The sequence below is a fragment of the Pollicipes pollicipes genome, unplaced genomic scaffold (assembly GCF_011947565.3).
Source record: "Pollicipes pollicipes isolate AB1234 unplaced genomic scaffold, Ppol_2.1 Scaffold_4881;HRSCAF=5763_pilon_pilon_pilon, whole genome shotgun sequence".
NCBI lineage: Eukaryota > Metazoa > Arthropoda > Thecostraca > Pollicipedomorpha > Pollicipedidae > Pollicipes > Pollicipes pollicipes.
Genome location: NW_023596576.1, coordinates 36,492,441 through 36,511,036, shown reverse-complemented (window position 1 = coordinate 36,511,036; position 18,596 = coordinate 36,492,441). Strand labels below are relative to the sequence as shown.

Sequence of the window (18,596 nt, the reverse complement as noted above, 5' to 3'; positions counted from 1 at the left end):
GGCCATGCTGTAAGAACGTACAAGTTAAAATAGGCCATGATTCAGGGAAAATCCTAATCGAAATACCCTACAATGTTTGGATTGTTGTGAGGTCAGTGGTCACCTCCAGCCCGACACAGGTCACCAAGTGAGCGACCCAACTGTGAACGTCTTCACTGATGAACGCGATATCAGATCGGCGGGCATCCCCAGTGACACGCACGCCAGTGCGAACAACGCACGTGTCACTTGAAGTTTTAGAACGTGACCTGACGACAACCTAATGACCTGGCGACTCCACAGGTCAACGGTCACCCTGGGACGACGGTCACCGGGCCAGTCACCACGCCACGGCCGCGAGGTCGGCTGCGCACCTCCACGGCCGCACTGGACGCGGCTCACCGAGTCCGAGGGTCAGCACGTGTCCCGACTACAGGTCATCACACCAGTCACCACGCCACGGCCGCGAGGTCGGCTGCGCACCTCCACGGCCGCACTGGACGCGGCTCACCGAGTCCGAGGGTCAGCACGCGTCCGACTACAGGTCATCACACCAGTCATCGCCGCCGGCGGGCTCCTCACCATCGGGCGTGCCGGCCGACTGGCGGCGCCAGGCGTGGCCCGGGGTGGCGCTCGCCGGCTGGCGCACGGGGCTGCCCCCGGCGCCGGCCGGCAGCAAGGGTCGCAGGCGGGCGCCGCGGCCCGCGCCCTCCAGCAAGAACCGCGCGACGAACAGCGGCAGCGGGGGCGAGGCGGGCGCCGGCACCGCCGTCGGGTCACGGTCGGCAGCCACCGTGCACACCTGGAACGGACCGCCGTTGGTGACCTGTGCCGGGCGGAGAGCGTGCAAACCTTCACGTTCATAGCATTCAGGGGGTGTCATCAGTCTCCCACAACACTTACTTAACGGAGTCACTAAATAAGGCCCTGGTCAAGTCCAGGAAGGCACACATGCTGAATCAGCCACATTGCAGAAATCAGTACCCAAGTTTAACTTTAACAAATGTAAGACCATCAACACTCCCTTTCCACGAGTCCACTCCGCACTGACCTGGCACTGTCCCCAGACGGAGCTGACCCGGACTTCAGCACTGTAGGGCCGGGCGTCCAGCACCACCTCACGGGCGGCACAGAGCGGCGGCAGGGCGCGATCCAGGCTCCGCCGTGCGGGCGCCGGCATCGCGCCCGCCCGCGTGTACCACTGCACCGACATCCAGGCCGGGTCCGTATCATCCGGGTCCCCTGCCGCCGAGGGAGGCGTGAGGGGAGGTGAAACACTGACCTGATCACCTGGCACCAATGGAGGGGGTGGGACACTGTCCTGGCCTCCTGCCATTGGGGGAAGGGTGAGGGAAAGTGAAACACTGACCTGGTCACCTAACACCAACAGAGGGAGCAGGACACTGTCCTGGTCCCCTGCTGTTGAGGGAGATGTGGCAGATAAGGGAAAGTGTGAGGCACCCACCTCGTCTTCTGCTGCAGAGGAGGAGAGGAGTAAGGCACCACATGGGTTCACCGCCACAGAAGGGGACAGGCCATCTTTATCTGGGTCCACTGTTATCAAACACAAGGAAACATAAGATGACCATGACTACCACCAGGCTTAGATGTATACCTGAGTCATAGAAACTGCGGACTTCAGCGATTTCACAGCCATCTTCATTGTCCTTGTCACCAGCAGACAGGTCTGAGATTAACACATAATCACCCAGGGAAAGCGTCAGCTTCCCATACTGGCAGCACCTGGGGGCATACATAAGAAATGTGTTGGCCACATCTGGTTGGTCACACTCAGGTTATGACATTGAACACCCTGGAATGTGATGACAGTGACTGGGCAAAAAGTGTTTGACATCAACAGAGCAGCATTAAAGCTATTGTGTCATTTTCATAGCAATTGGCTTTTCATCACCCTCCTTGACTGCTAGTTGCAGTTGTAAGAGGGCATGAAATAAGATTGAATTCAGAGTAATCAGAACTAGCTGAAACACATCAAGTTGGCAAACACTCCATAAATGGACACATCCTCTACTGTAGATAAGCATGCAGATAGCAACATACCAACAAGTACCTGTAATATGTTCTGGAAAAACGAGAGGAGCTAGATGGAGGTGATATATCCTTCTCCAGCCATTGGAATACTATCACATTGAATCACCATGGCACCTGGAACATAACATTTTGTATCACATGTGACATTAACACATACTAAAACTATTGAATATAACTGCAATGGTCAGTTAGCATGGCAGCAGCAGATGGCAAAGCCTCCAACATTGTGAAGAGAGTGAGTCAAAGTTGGGACAAAATGCACTGTTTAATATACTTTGGAGCAGATTTTACCATTCTCACAACCAACCCCATGCCTTCCATAACTTATTTTGTGAAAGTCATCCCTCTCCAATATGAACCCAATGTGCATCATCTTTTACTTGTTTACAATGAGCAGCAAGGGCTATTTATTGGAGCAGTCCCTGAGGGTCTCCAGGTTAATCTGGACAGTCAAGTTTGACACCAACAGGGGTCCAGATAAACAATGGCAAAGCTTGGTGCCCTCTGCAAATAACTGTTTCGTTACATTTGCCCCAACCTAGGATTGAAAAATGGTAAACAAGATTGGCCTAAAGATGGATCCCAACTAGATTCCACTTGTAAATCCCACCCACTCAGAATATGAATCATGGCTTTCCACCCTTTGGCATTAGACAGTGAGGAGACCCTTGATCAACCATAGAAGTCTGTTCATGACAACACACCCTTGGCTGAAGCCACAAGATCCCATCATCTCCTGCTGGTGGTGGGCCATCTTTCTCAGACAACTCCAGAAGCTGGGTTTAACAGGACCACCTCAGTAGAAACCTGTGCTTTACTGTGTGGGGAAGGGTGGATTGTCATGTTATAGAGCAGTCTGTTTCCAATGAGTGATTCTTTAACCCTTTGTGGTATTTTTGCTTCCTTTCAAATGATGCAAAGTTTATTGTGATCTTTAATTAAGTCCATAAAAAGAGCCATGCACATGCAAATTTCACTGTCACCTAAATGTGGTCATGCAACAGCTTGCTCATTGCAGATGTATATTGCTTATATGGTGATGTAAACAGTCCATATCTTTCTCAAACCAAACACCTTTGCCATTCTCCATAATTCTCACTAAGCACCATATAAGTTCACAAGGATGGCTTACTGATAGGTGAACATACCATGCTAGGCATGTTGATGCTTTGCTGTGAAAAGTTCAGCTCATGGTTAAAGAAAAATTCCCAGCATTCCAGAAGCTAAATGAAATGTGTATACCAACCTTAGTTTAAAATACACGAGTTCAAGCACCGACAATACGTCTACCCACCTACCTACCTAGCTGTCCAACATGCACTATATGTTTACAGAGCCAGAACAAAACATGTGCTTGTGGCCCTGAAGACCTTGAAAATGTTACCCAAATTGTTACAAACATTTCACACGAAACACACATTTACAGGAAAACGCAAGCCCAATACACATACCAAGCTTTCTTTCAGATGGTCAACCCGCGGATCAGTATTCACCGCAATCACACGACAAATACGACACGCCTAGAACTACGCAAACTGAAGAACCCGCGCACGCCGCTTCCAGTTCGGTGCTGTGCAGCTCCCGCGGTTCCAGCTCAAAGGTGCCATATCGAGAGCGCTGCCATATTCAAGGACACGAAGCATTTTACGTACGTAGATTCGTCAATGATGGTAGTTGATCACAGTATACGACAACGATCTTCGGCCCAACGGAGTAATTCCAGCCAAACCCTCGGAGTCAGAGGCGCAGACAGGGAGGGGAGGAGGTAGAGGGGACACGTGCGCCCTGTTGGTAACCGGGGGCATTTCGGGACTTATTGCGAATTGAAGAGCCAGGAGCGGATCTAGCCTAGTTGTTTTTTTTTGTTTTTTTTGGGGGGGGGGGGCGAGGGGGCAACCGTTCGTCGCCAGCTGGCTGGTGTGGGATCCAAGGTCCAGTGCATGATGTCTTTCGCGAGTACCTAGTGGGGACACCATTCAAAACCGAAAAAAAACACCGAAATGCTTTTGAATCTTAAACAGAATTTAAAACAAAACAGCTAAAACAGTTAAAGTTAAAACAGACGGTAGGCAGACGAAACTTTTATGGAATTCTGAGAATGTTTTGGGGGGGGGGCAAAACCCACTCTCAGAGGTTTTGGGGGCCATGGCCCCGTGGCTCCCCTCCCAAGGATCCGCCTATGTTAAGGGCCCGAAATACTGGCCGAAGGTCGTATTCAGAGGCTCCGGCCCCCGGGGCCTGGCACTCTAATGCAAGCTTGAAGGCCCTACGCGCTGATCAGGGTCCCCTGAGTCGACGAGGACCTATACGTTCATCAGACACCACCAGTGACGCAGTCGGCTCGGTGTTGGCATGAACCTGAGGGTCCATTTCCCAAGCAGGGACAAAGCCGGAGCCAGCGATTTGCATGGTTAGGGCCACAGCGTTTGTCAGGGCCCCACAGCGCTTAGCAGGGGCTATGTGTTGACAAGGACCCCAGAGGCAGAGGCAGATTGTAAGAGGGCCCGAAAGGTATTGAGGGACCAACGAGACCGACGAGCAGGGATGCTCGCTATTTGAAGATATTGGACCAATCATATGTTCAGGTAGCCTCACCTTCAACTATGGCCATACCTTTAAGTGGAAAGACTGCTGTAGACAACATAGCCTAAGTAATTTTGTCTCATCAATGCGTCTGTTTGTTTACGTTCATTTACATTGGTATTACCGCACCATTATAGATGTCACTCCTAAGCCCACACGGCCGTACCTGCGCGGGCTACACCAGCTAAAAATTGGTGCCTCTGAACCGCAAGAGCTGACAATGGCCATCGGCAGACCCTGCCCGTCATGGCGACGGCACTCGTCGACAATCGCAGAGATTAAGGAAGATGCGTAGCGCCGTTGCAAAGCGCTGACAGCGCTATCTGGATTCAAAAAGTAATTGATATCCCTACACATTAGCGGTGCTTTCGTGGCACCGTCCAGTGACACACAACACAGCCGGCTCTGAGTTTTCCGAACACCGTTCGATGTCACCAGAATTCTCGCAGCCTGCATCAACACACCCATTTACAGGGCACCGGATCCACAAACATCCACCAGCGCATTCCGGCATTTATTCAACCATCAACATAACTCCAGCTCTCAGCTAGCGGATAACAATAGACGCGTTCTCCTATTAGGTCTTAATCACACACTCCCCACTTCAATGGAAAATTAACATCTCCGTGGGAACCCAGGCCGACGTAGCACCTCCAGCCTGGCTCAGGCGAGCCGACACATCCGCCGAGCCTCCGGACCGTCTCCTTCCCCGGGCCGATAGTCAGGATCGACCATCGGCTGCCTGTGGGGACGGGACCACTTCGTGGCCACGTAACCGTGGACGTCGAGCGCGTTAGGAGGCTTGGCACGACCACACGACAGGCCGATCCAGCCCAGCCAATCCCCACGTCTCTCCCCTCCTCCCCCGACACCAGCTCCACCGCACCGTGATGACGTGTCGCCACCACCTGTCGAGGCGGTGGCACAAAAAGCCCGAGGTCCATAGCCTGAAGCAGCCTCAGTCTGAAATCCATCTTTGGCATGCCTGTGGACTGCACACTGGCTCACCTGGTGGGCCTCGCGCAGAAGCGCCGCGAAATTCCGCACTACATAGTTTCATACATTTCACCGTAGACTACATGCGATTGCCGAAGGACAGTGTCAGTCGATGAATGTTGGATGTTCCGTGTTGGAGTCACAGTTAACGGTGCTGTTCCCTTTTATTGTTTTGTGACAACGGTGTTTTCCTCCCAGATTTGGCGGTACGCTACCTTCCCTATTCAAATGTGTGGCCGACGCACTGCCGATGTAAACGCTAGCAAGTGTTTTTGGAAAGACACACTACCTTCTTCAAATGACATGATCTCTCCAGAAGTCTGGTTAATATAAAAACATGGTTGGTGATGGACAAACGTCTCAAGCCACAAACCGACTGGGTGCCGAACCATCCCGGGCGCAAGAATATCGAAAGGCTAATGTACAGCGATACGGTACAGGACACAATTCCAACGCTGCATCCAGCAACTTCGGAAACAAAATCGAACTAACATATCGGGTCCATTAATGACAGCAGCGAGTACGACCTCAGACGCGTCCCAGCGCAGCCAATCACAACACGGCTGTGCGGCGCCGACTCAGGTGACCAGCCGTCGTGAGGAGCAGACCCGGACGCACGCCCGGTGTCGGTCCTCGGAGACGGCTGGGTAGCCTGGAAGTCGAGCATCGCTCGGCCGAGTCCCGCCAGCGGCTGCAAGCGACCGAGCAGAGGCGGCGCACAGCATACCTGTGCGAAACAGCCGAAGGTCACGACACAGCACAAGACCGACCACATCGGCGACTACAACCAGATGTCAGACGGCAGCCAGTGATCTACAACAGTGGGCACAACAGTGGGTTCAGCCATTTCTGGCTCTGTTGTGAGCTCCCAACCTCGGCATATAGCTAAAATTCATCATAGTTAATTATCACACACAATGTAGTGATCACATATTCCTCTTACCACAACAAGGCGGTTTCATAAACTTGCTCCAAGCAGACTGGTGCTGCAGTGCCGCAAGTGCCACGGGTGGTATACATACATCAACCTGGAGATACACGATGCCAATTAGCTTGTGCCGCTGCTTCAAATAGCCATTGCTCACAGCATTGCTCAGACAGCCAAGGGAAACAATGGTATAATCACCAAGATCATACATTAAACAGTATCATCACATGCGAGGACCATGATCACCAAGTGCTCTAGCCACACTTACCTCTCATGCGGTCCTGACCAAGTGAATTGACACTTGGGTCAATGACGTTTCAATTGTTCTGGCTAGCCGAGCAACGGTGCCGAACGCAGAATCAGATGGGCGGGCATCCCACCTGCGAGTGAAGTGAATGGATCAAGGACACAGCATGAGGAGCAGCCAGAGGTGCATGCCACATCCATTCAGACATCAACCAATGATCTACAACAGTGGGCACAACAGTGGGTTCAGCCATTTCTGGCTCTGTTGTGAGCTCCCAACCTCGGCATATAGCTAAAATTCATCATAGTTAATTATCACACACAATGTAGTGATCACATATTCCTCTTACCACAACATGGCGGTTTCATAAACTTGCTCCAAGCAGACCGGTGCTGCAGTGCCACAAGTGCCACGGGTGGCATACATACATCAACCTGGAGATACACGATGCTAATTAGCTTGTGCTGTTGCTTCAAATAGCCCCTGCTCACAGCATTGCTCAGACAGCCAAGGGAAACAATGGTATAATCACCAAGATCATACATTAAACAGTATCATCACATGCGAGGACCATGATCACCAAGCGCTCTAGCCACAGTTACCTCTCATGCGGTCCTGACCAAGTGAATTGACACTTGGGTCAATGACGTTTCAATTGTTCTGGCTAGCCGAGCAACGGTGCCGAACGCAGAATCAGATGGGCGGGCATCCCACCTGTGAGTGAAGTGAATGGATCAAGGACACAGCATGAGGAGCAGCCAGAGGTGCATGCCACATCCATTCAGACATCAACCAATGATCTACAACAGTGGGCACAACAGTGGGTTCAGCCATTTCTGGCTCTGTTGTGAGCTCCCAACCTCAGCAAATGGCCAAAGTTCATCATAACTTAATCACACACTCATTGTAGAAAAACAAGCTCCTCTCACCACAAGATGGTGGTTTCCTCAGTGGTGCCTCCCTGCAGACTGGTGACTTGGGATCACTGATATGTCCTCAACATTCTGACTGACCAGGGCAGGCAATGGAGAAGCAACTCCTGTCTGCAATCATGGCTGTCACTAAACCAAACATGAGGTGAACTGGGGCCAGCAAACGCACACAAGGCCTATGCAATGGGCAACAGTGTGAGCACCAGCAGCAATAACCATAGCCCACCCATTATGCAAACAATATCAATTACCTTCAGGGCAAACAAATGGTTTTTCAAATGGGTGCATGACACACCCACTCAAACAACTCAAACTCATCATGGCTGAATACTGAGCAAGACAGTGTAACCACTCATTTACTTACAAGTGGAAAATTTCCCCAACTTGGTCAAATGCAGAATGTTGACATATGCACCAATGATGATATAATGAAGACATCTGGAGGACCGAATAGCGAGTAGAGGCCTGGGGAAACCAGACTTCAATTAGTTTGCACCAGTGCTACAAATAAGCTCTGCTTAGGACATGCTCAGACAGCCAAGGGAAACAGTGGTATAATCACAGATGTCATCCAATTAACAATATCATCATATGTGATGGTCATTACACAGATAGATATACAAAACAGACCATCATACCTGAGTTTGCAATCATTCAGAGACTGATGTGACTTGGGATGATCCACATGCAGCACTGCCTCCATTCCGTGGTGACAGCAGCGGAGGTTACGTGCCCGACCTGCGATCAGCAGACAGTAATGCAGACATGCATGGCAGGAACAGCTGCAGTGAATGGCAACTAAAACTGTGAAACATATTTGACATTGTAACCCTACACTCAAACATCCTGATTCACTTTTGGGAGTGCCCAATGGCTCATGATGCATGGGCCAAACTTGTCAGCCATGCCACAAACTTACTGTATGCCAACAGGCATTCAATAGCAGAGCATGGGTATGTTCAATGACCAAACACAGGAAATGCAGGGGTGGCACATGCCGTGCCACATCAGACAAGTGGTCCAGTGACCAGTGATCTATAGCTGCATGCACACAGTGATATCAGCCTTTTTGGCTCCTGCACAAATCCCAAGCCTCTGCAAATGACAAGATTTGCCACACAAGCTGGCAGTACAATGCCATGTCAACAAGAGACATCACATATCAGTCACACAGCTCACCGTGCCATTGGTGAATGATCCCCTCCATGTGAGAAACTGAGGATGCAGACAGCATCAGGCTTCATTCAGTTCTCTCGATGTTGGCTTCCTGAAAAATGAAACCTGTGCATAGGTGGATTGTCCTATGAATGACAGCAACACTACCCACCTTCCAAATGTTCCACTAAGTATTGAGCCAATTTACAGCAAACAATGACCAAAGCTTGCCACAAACTTGCATGCCAGATACAAAGCACCCAGCAATACAACAAAGAGCCAGATGCTCGAATACTGGTCAAAAATATGGGTCACACAATTTGACACTCATCAGGGACACATTGCAAACACTAACAAGGTGCACCATGCTCAGAAAACTCACCCTCAGCAGTTCACGCCTGTCTGTGCTGACACCCCGTACTCCTTCATGCCACTGATCACAATGAAAACACACAACTGGACGATGCCAATATATTGGGATCTAGGCCGCGGCCGGTACGGTCACCAGATATGCGGCTGAAGACCCCGTCCCAAGTAATGACATCGGGTGCCGACAATGTCGTCACGCGCAGGGCTCTAGTCGAACAGGCTGAAGCCCAGGTTATCATCCGACTCGTCGGACTCCTCCTTCGCCGGGGCGGCCGCGGCAGCGGGGGCAGCCTCCGCCACCGGGGCAGCAGCAACGGCCGCGAACTTGGACGGGTCGGCCAGGTAGGCCTTGACCTCCTCCGCCTCCTTGAAGGTGATGTCCGTCTCGGCAGCCACTGCCAGCAGGTTCTTGAAGCCGTTGATGATGGAGTGCGGCACAGAGGCGGCGGTGGGCACGCCAATCGAGATGGACACGGCAGCGACGTTGCGGACGCCGCTGAGGAACGAGGCCACGATGTCGTCCGTGGTCAGGTCCAGGACCCTGGGGTCGAACACGGTGCCCGAGTCGTACACCTTCTTGACGACCAGACCATACGAGAACGGAGAGATGCCCAGCATGTTTAGCAGCGTGGCCTCCGAGCTGCCAACCTTGTCCCCCTCCATGATCAGGTTCACATCATTCTGGAAAAAAAATGAGGCACACAAAGATTTAACCACACTGCACAGCAAGCTGTGCCCTCTCATTCCCTAATATTGAGTGGAAAGCTAGAACTAATGAAAACAATCTTCTTCAAGCCTTTGAATGCAATTCTCAGGTAAAATGGATGAAAATTCAGTGAACTTCTGACATAATTCTCAAATGCTTACAAACAGGGAAAATAGTGCTGCAAATACCCCTGCATTGAGATAACAAGAAATTCTTCAGTTTAATTTCAGCTGTTGACCAAAACAAATACTCAGTATTTGAGTAGTGTCACACAATTGGCCACTCACGATAATTTCAATGGTTCCCTTGGAGATCTTGGTGGCAATAGAGAGGGCCTGGAAGAAAGCAGTCTTCTCGGGTCCAAGACCGGTGTTCTGGGCTGGCACCACCACGTTCAGAGGGGCGATAGCTCCCACACGGGCTGGGGCTTTCACCTGGAATCAGGGCACGGTTTTGTAACTGACAACACTTTACATTCAGGTTGCATGAGGCAATCCTGATGCAATTTTGAGTGCATACACAAGTCTTAAGTAGCTAAAATATGTAAGAATGCACACACACATGCACATTCAAATTGGCTCCCTGTAAACATGAACAACGCAATTGATGAAAAACTATTCTGACTGAGACTACATTTACATCAATTTGATCACTGCCGATCTTTTTCAAGATTGCCCATGCCCAATCTATGCAATACCAACTCATCCACAGACAACCAAATGCAGCAGCCATCAATCGGCTTCATCTAACTTTGCACCACAATATGGAGATAGTGGAAAACAGCTCCATAGGTGCAGCAAATGCAGTGCAGTGTCCCACCTTATTGCTGAGCAGCTTGTCGCGGACATCACCCAGCTCTTCACGGGTGAAGACAAAGCCGACATTTTCAACAATGTGTGGCAACAGCTTCTCCAGATGGGGGTTGGAGTCCAGCTTTCCCTTGATGACCTTGCGCATCATGGTGTTCTTGCCCATGACGACCGTGGCCGACCCGCGGAGTGCCATGCGGATCTGCTGCATCTGCTTCGAGCCGACATTGTCGGCACCGACAATGAAGCACTTGGGGTATTCATCCAGACAAGCAGACAGCTTGCTGAAGTAGTTCTCCTTCCATTTTCTCCTGTCCTCCCTGACCATCTTGCTGGTTCAAGGATTGTGCTTTTAAGGACTGCAAAAGAAGGAAGTGTGAAAAACAATTCCATGCATTTCAGTTTCCTTACAGGCTCATGGTGGCAATTTGGTTTTTAAGGGCGCGTCGGCATCGGGGCCATTTTGCGCCCACTCGATGACGGTTATCTACCTCTGCGACAATGCGATAAGTGTGTTGTCAACTAATAACAGGTAGTATCACTGGCGCACTTACGCTGAGGGGTGAGTGAAAATAATGTCAAAGTCAATGTGTGCTAAAAATGTGAGTACATCTCCAAGTTCATCACATGGGTCTAGACCAAGTAACCGATGAAAGGGCGCTGGAAGAAAAACCGTCGCCTCCCCATCTCAAGGTGTTGGCATGAGACGAGGACATGTTCTACACACAATCGGTCCCCGCATCTGTCACACCGTGGCACATCCCTAAGCGTCAAGTAAAACGAGTGTGTTGCATATGTGACCCAACCGAAGCCTGCAAAGGGCGGCTTCCTGGAAGCGGCTTCGGCGATGGGAGGATTCCCAATCGCCCAGTTGGGGCCTTACAGGATCATATCATGTCCTACCCTCAATATAACAAAGAAATGTTTGTATTTCCAGCATTCCAAAAATCATTCAGTTGGGTATATGGGATGTAAATATATATTCATGCTACAAGAATCTTGGCTTTCCAGCAGCCAGGCACACAATTGGCTGGTGCCAACCAGTTGTCCCTTGACCCCTAGTAGTCCCAAGCCAGGGTGCAAGATTATTATAAATATCAACATCTAAGCTGCCCATATGGCCAAATATTGTGCATAAGTATCATGTAATGAGTCCATGAAAACTGTAAAGGATAGTCAAGGATACATAACATTCATCCAGTTCAATAAAGCTGAGTAGGAGTACAATTTGTTTACATGGCACCGACCTATCCATACAAATGCATTGCAGAAGCAAAATGTTCCTTTTTAAGATTCCAGCAAGTAATGCATCTCAATGTGTGGCCAAAAACCAGGTGCCTAGTCACAACAGACATGAGGGGCATGCTTAACAGCTGGAACCCCTTTCTGACCTCATTTTCACACTCAATTGTAATGCAGCATTCATGCCATTCCAACACCTGATTGTATGCTTCTTTAGAAAGATCAAAAGGATTATGTCTAAATAAAGTATGTCTGCAACAGGGATGCAGGAAGTGGTGAGTGTAGGGCCCCTCCTCACTTGGGAGTGCCTATTCCAGACTACAGAAGATTCTGTAGGCCTGTTTAGGTTCATTGTGACCTGTTCATTCATTCTGAGAGCTCATTCTGGCATATTAAGAGTACACTTAGACCTGTAGGAGGCCCATTAATGACTTGGGAGCAACACCCTGTACTGGCCTGTAGCTGACAAAGTAGACTATGAAGGGCCAATTTTGGCCTGTAGAGCAGTGTTGGAAAACTTGATGTTTCCTGGTATAATATATACCAGGAGATTTTGTACTCCAGGATTGTGACAAGGTAAAATATATTTTGTACTTGATCATGATGCAACAAAAACAGCTTTTGGAAAAACTCATTCTATCTCTGTTTCAGGACAAAATTGAACCAGAAGGTACAACAGCATGAGACCTGCTGCTTCCATCATGAGCCATGTATTTATATCAGCAAGAGCACAAATCTTGCACCTACTAGACTTAGATATCCAATAGCAAGCAGCCTGTGTTGCCACCTAGGTATATGATAAATCATGTATGGGAATGCTGACAAATAAAGTGTGGGAATGTTGAATGGAATTTAACTGTTTGGAACAGACATCTCACTCCCATTAACACCAGACACCATAGCAACATGAACCCATAACTTTGGCTCCGCAAATTATGGAGTAAGATTTATTAGGGACAAAAACATCCATGAACTGCAACAGTTATATTTCGCAATGATGTGGGTTAAAGCCCATCAAAATCCATAAATACATTGCCTTATCCTGCCAGATTCAGCAGAGCGACCGACTCCGATCCCTTTTGGCTGGCCTGGGGTCTGTCAGGCATTGTACTTGCACTGGCTTGGTACAGTGGTTAGAGTGCTGCCTGTCTCTACTACTTGGCTGGGTCATGCAGGCCCTGTGTGATGTCCAGGAGGTGGAGGGCTTGATTGTTTAGCTGTTTTTAAAACCAGTTAGCTGGTGGAGCATGACCATGGTAGAGGGCGAGTAGCATAATTGTGGTGGGACATAAGTTAGGCTATCACTGTGTTCACCTAAATTTTTTGTGTACCATTTTTCTCTGGCTGTGCATATTGTAGCCACTCTCCATGTTGGAGAGTGTATAAGCCCTGCGCATAGCCACCCACCATTTTGGAGGGTGTATACACACAGCCTCTCATAAATTGCAACCCCATGTATATTTCCCTGCATTTCATAGTGCAGAGTCTGAGACCATATTGTTATATTGTGCCATGTTTAATACTGATATTTTCTTTCAATTAAGGTGCTTTTACATAAATAGCTGCGTATGACGTGGCACCTTTGTTGACTACTACCTTTCGTACTGTCATCTCTCTAAGATAACCTAAATAAAATTCAATGACCCACAGCACCCAGATATTGCATTCCACTACCAAAAATTTGTACTCTGCTACCAGGAATTTTTTTTGTATTTCTAACACTATATTAGAGGATGTATAAGATGGTTGCACAACAGCAATTTTTTGAAATGTATAAGCCAGGCATGTACACAATCCATTATAGAAAGTTTTCCAAGTGTAGGTAAACACTGGTACATAATGTTAGAAAGAAGCTTTGTAAATCATTTGTCGTGTTTAAGGTGGAACATATTGTAAATATCATAAAACAGGTAGGTTAATGCTCCTACCTTCAAATTTTAATAGCCATGATTGCGAGCTCCTGAGTGCATCACACACCCCACCGCCTTGACTTCCCAGCACTGTTTCTGCCCTATCGTTGCTATCATTGTGTGGCTACGACATTTCTGCTCATCAAGAGCCATAAAAATGTAGGGGTCAAGGTAACTGATAATGAAGTGAAATGTTGTTGATTGGTGTTTTTGGGCATGCCAACTGCAGAGGTCATTTGGCACCAATTATGAAGTGAAATATTCCCTAGTGTTTAGGTAAGCTTATGAAACAGACAGGCCAGAATAGTCCAGAACATGGCCTTAACTAGCCTAGCCTAGCCTAGCCTAGCCTAACCTAATCTAGCATATTTTCCCCACCATGTCAACCAATCTCAAAATAGTATGGAAGACTGCTGGGATACACAAAGGGACATTTCATTGGATTCTTGTTACCTTGGTCTCATACATTTTTATGGTTCTTGATGCAAAGTCATGTTGTAATCACACACAGCAAAGGTGCCAGGGTCACTGTTGCTGAGTTTGCCTTGCTTGGATGTTTGTTGTCATAGTTATGTAAGTTCCAAGGAAGGGCTTATATGACCAGCTGTACAATTAATTACATTATGTTCTGCCTTAAAAAGGATGATTGATGTACAATGCTCTTCTTTAACATGACGTAGCAATGTAAACCATGACTGGTTTTAACAGCCATCAGAGGCAATAATGAAAAAACTTACTTCTCAGCCAAAAAAAAACATGTCACATCACAATGACCTCAGCTGTGCGCTGAAACGGCATCGTGTCAACAGCCCCAGGCCATGGAAGTTCATGCCAATATGCACCGAAATGCAAACCACGTCGTGACAGCTGCGCCAAAGGTATTGACGTAACGTATGATTTGTGTACTATTATTTGTAACTGTACTATATGCATCATACTGTAACTGTATTATATGTATTATTTGTAACGTGTACGCAACGCACTGGGAATGCACACATTCGTTCCCGCAGTTCTGTATCACTCCAATGGAAAGCACAAAACAAATCCCGCAGAGACACAGCTCAACGACAATTGTGCAGTTTCTTTCATGTACAAATTGCAGCCACACCCAAACAAACATCCGCCTATCACCCAAATCGTGGACGCACCCGGACCGCACACCCACCAGCAGGCGACGCGAACGGAAGAGGAAGTCACAGTTGCCCAAGTGGAGGTGAAAATCAGCACCTAAAAAGGATATTTATGCAAAACCCAAATTCAAATACACAAATTGCAATATGCACACTATTCAATTTTTTTTCAGTAAGTGAAAAATATAAGAATACAAACCTAAGTCTTTCAATATATGCAGGAGAAAACAATTCAATTGGCAATATGTTTGCTTTCATCACTATTACAAATCTGGAAGCTTATTTGGTGGGGCAAAAGCCTCCCTTGGTACTAAATTACTTTGTGGTAAAAGCAACATTTCTTATACTACTTAAAAACAATTATATGTATTTGACATTCATCAATGACAGCCTATCCGCGGGAGGGGGAGGCAGCAGGGTAAATTGTCTTTCCATCTTTGAGGCCGGGGCGAAAGTATCTTTCCACCCCACAATTTCAGGTGCCCCAGAACACAAACAACTTGAAGCCACATCCCCACCCAGCCATTCTCAGGAATGTGGTAGTACTTGCTTGTTGTGTTACTAAAGCAAGTGTGAAGGGCCCATGTCTGGTTCGGAAAAATCCCATCTTAAACTCTGAAGAAAATCGTCTAGTATGATAAGGATTTATCTTAATCCTAATTGATTAATCCGACTGACAATCCTGGTCTGATTAATGACGACATCTCAGAATTAACGTGGGCCATTTCTAAGTATACCCAGATATGGGTCCGTCCCGAACCTAAAAGATGAGGGGCACCTTGTTGGCACACAAAATACTCACTTTTTCAGCCTAAAATGGATGGTACCCTGATTAATAAGGACCCTTTTGAGTCTACCTGTGAGCTCAATGACCTCACTTACGCCGGGGAGCAATCAGAGTCTTGGTAAGGGCGGGGAAAGAGCACGTGGTTAACAAATGGTCTCCTTCTGGTAAAAGTAACTCCCATTCCCCCGAAAACTTGATTTCAAGGGGCACGATTTTCTTCGTTTTGTTTCAATATATACCTTCCTGAACTGCAACACAACCCAAAAGGCACCAAAAGACACAATTATGTTTGTATTCTGGAGAAGTCGACAAACTAAAGGAGCTAAGCATTAAATAGTTCCATAGAATAAAACCATCGGCGTATGCATTTTCACCTGGCTCTTTCTTAGCCAGTAACGCTGAGGGCTGTGACGGACTTTGGTTTGGTTTTACGGACACTATGAAGCCACACTTAAGTCCGCAAATGATAATGAACATAGACTGTACTTAGAAATGAGGCCATAAATTTGTATTGATATGACTTAACCATTTTCATCCGGGAATTGTCATTCTATGCTCACAGTCGAGTAGTGGAAGTTTTTGGAAGTGGAAGTGGAAAAACACAGCATAGTTTTTATCATGTGTGCCGACAAATCTTAGCACAAGATCCCGCCTCCCAGCGTTGCAGTCTTCGTAGGCCGCGCGGCGCTGGCTCTGGGGCTAACACTAAGCGGCGTCCGGCGAATGGTCGGATGCGATGGCGTTTCTGAAAGAAGTACCTTCAAACTTAAGAAACTAAAACAAACTTAATCTGGCAAATGAGATGTCAATTCGTGTGTTATGAAGGCAGTTCGGAAGTATTCTCTATCTGCGCCATTTTTAGACTAATACCGGGAGCGGATTAGCGTTTGCAGCAATGCGAACCGTTGCACCGCACCTGGAATTTGATGCTGAAATAAGACAAGTAAAGGTAAAATCTCTATTTGTGTGTTGCTGTGGCTGATTTCCTGTTCAGAGGATGATCTCAAAATCCTGCACGTGAAGTAAATACCCAGTCTGATCTTCAAACGGTAAGAATTGGTTCTGAAAGACTTTCACGACCGTTTTTCACGACGGTTGTTTTTTCGCGCCAATCGCGCACCGCCAAGTGCCAGCTGCAGCGACCAACGCCCCTCGGTTTGGTAAAAACCGCAACACCGACCATCTCATCGATGCTCTTGTATGTAGTTTGTTTCACATGTTGATTCTGATGAAGTGTGGACGTCCTTGTTTGTGTAGGCCCTTTCTCTTTGAACCCATCTTGACCCGTCCCATTGAACACCAATGAAGCCTTGTAGACGGTGTCACCTGTAGGCGGCGGCATCTCCGCAGACTGCGCCACCACCGTAGGCGGCGTCACTGAAAATGCGCCTGCTGTCCAATTCGCTAGATGTCACCGTGCCCTATGCAGTATCAACTCGCAACTCGCAACTATGCAACTCCGCCAGCTGTACCTACAATCATTTCCTGCCGTTTAAATGATTTCTTCACACCGGCAGAAATAGTTCTATCTCGTAGAGACCTTTCATTTGGCGAATTGTTTCACAATGTCTTATATGCTATTCGTCAGGGCAACAGACAAGCTCTGCCAGCATCCACTCCCTCTTTCACGCCGCAACACGTGCATGCGACGATCGAGCCGCTCGCTGCTCCAGTGACTGTCGAATAAACCTTTGCTGTTAAGATACTCGCTCAAGTGTTAGTGCCCATACGCACAACAACCCCGTACCCTTTCCGTACAAGGCGGCCGGTGTGTACGACACCCGGGGTCACATATTTTTCGGTCAGGGGCTAAAAGGTCATTCCTTTAAAGCGCGGGGTGATTGCCGGCTGCCATGCTGGCGATACAGGGCGTGGATGCTGTGGTCGTTACGGAACCCTTAGAAGGATTGGAAGGATACATTGGTCGCCTCCCTGGAGGCGACCAATGTATTTTTTTAGACTCTTTTACCTGGACATTTGACCACGGATAGACGCAAGAGCCTTCATTGATACAAAAAGATCCCTTATCGCTGCAGCTGTGAAACAACTGGCACAGAGACTCCAGTTCGGTATAACGGACCCCTGGCTGGAATGGGATATAGAGCCCTTCAATCGGTGCTGGGGCTCCTGCCTAACAAAGCGTTTTCCATTGTCTCATTGTCTCATCAAAAACTTTGGTTTCCACTGTCAATGTCAGACGTCCCTGACCAACGCAAGATGCCTCTGGCATTTGGGGTCTCGTCCCTGTCCCTGTTTAGCAAATGTTGCCCAGACCCACTCGGGCCTCTTGCCGGGACAGGACCCTCTGTTAGGCACTGTGGGTTCCTGACCTACGCAGCGGCCCTCCTTGCTTCAGGGAATCCTAGTCAAAGCAGATCGCGGGGCTCAGATCGACATGAAGCCTACTGTTCGGTCTTAGTAGTCTCTGGCCAAAATAGAGGCTGCATTGTCCTACAGTGTCCTCAATCGATGCAAGAGACCACCTGACTGACATTCGAGGGACAGGTTCTGCGGGCTGGAGCCCTTAATGTGACCTACAGCCAGCGTTTTGTGCTCTCCAGTCGGGCGTTTGATCCACTTGGCCCACTGGATTGTCAGTTCAAAGAGGTCCATCTGCCCATTGTTCGGGCCCCTCCGAAAACTCTCCTAGGGCTGCTCTAGGCTTTTGCCAATGCAGGACACTTGTTAGGCACCGTGCTTCCCTGACTGACACAGGAAGCCTCTCATTGACTTACAGGCTCCGGCCAATGTAAATCGCGGGCCCCGACCTT

The 18,596-nt window shown here is 48.4% G+C and overlaps 1 protein-coding gene and 2 long non-coding RNA genes across 4 annotated transcripts; all 3 read right to left on the bottom strand.

Annotated features, from left to right (window-relative positions):
- Positions 1 to 678: 678 nt before the first annotated feature.
- Positions 679 to 3,592, bottom strand: LOC119101710 (uncharacterized). Its single transcript, XR_005094603.1, has 5 exons — positions 3,483 to 3,592; positions 2,051 to 2,145; positions 1,595 to 1,722; positions 1,031 to 1,221; positions 679 to 781 (listed from the first exon to the last, which is right to left on the bottom strand). It is a non-coding gene; the product is annotated as an uncharacterized LOC119101710 (long non-coding RNA).
- A 1,520-nt stretch (positions 3,593 to 5,112) lies between these two features.
- On the bottom strand, positions 5,113 to 8,882 carry LOC119099875 (uncharacterized). Its single transcript, XR_005094428.1, has 6 exons — positions 8,356 to 8,882; positions 8,082 to 8,182; positions 7,715 to 7,828; positions 7,388 to 7,499; positions 6,807 to 7,219; positions 5,113 to 6,638 (listed from the first exon to the last, which is right to left on the bottom strand). It is a non-coding gene; the product is annotated as an uncharacterized LOC119099875 (long non-coding RNA).
- A 447-nt stretch (positions 8,883 to 9,329) lies between these two features.
- RpLP0 (ribosomal protein LP0) lies at positions 9,330 to 15,105 on the bottom strand. 2 transcript variants are annotated; one of them, XM_037222966.1, is made up of 4 exons: positions 15,057 to 15,105; positions 10,767 to 11,115; positions 10,235 to 10,381; positions 9,330 to 9,922 (listed from the first exon to the last, which is right to left on the bottom strand). In XM_037222966.1, the coding sequence occupies exons 2-4, from the start codon at positions 11,082 to 11,084 to the stop codon at positions 9,449 to 9,451; spliced, it is 939 nt and encodes a 312-aa protein (XP_037078861.1). In that variant the 5' UTR covers positions 11,085 to 11,115; positions 15,057 to 15,105; the 3' UTR covers positions 9,330 to 9,448. The 2 variants fall into 2 exon arrangements, with proteins under 2 accessions (XP_037078861.1, XP_037078862.1); XM_037222967.1 differs by having other exon boundaries at positions 15,074 to 15,098.
- Positions 15,106 to 18,596: the final 3,491 nt, after the last annotated feature.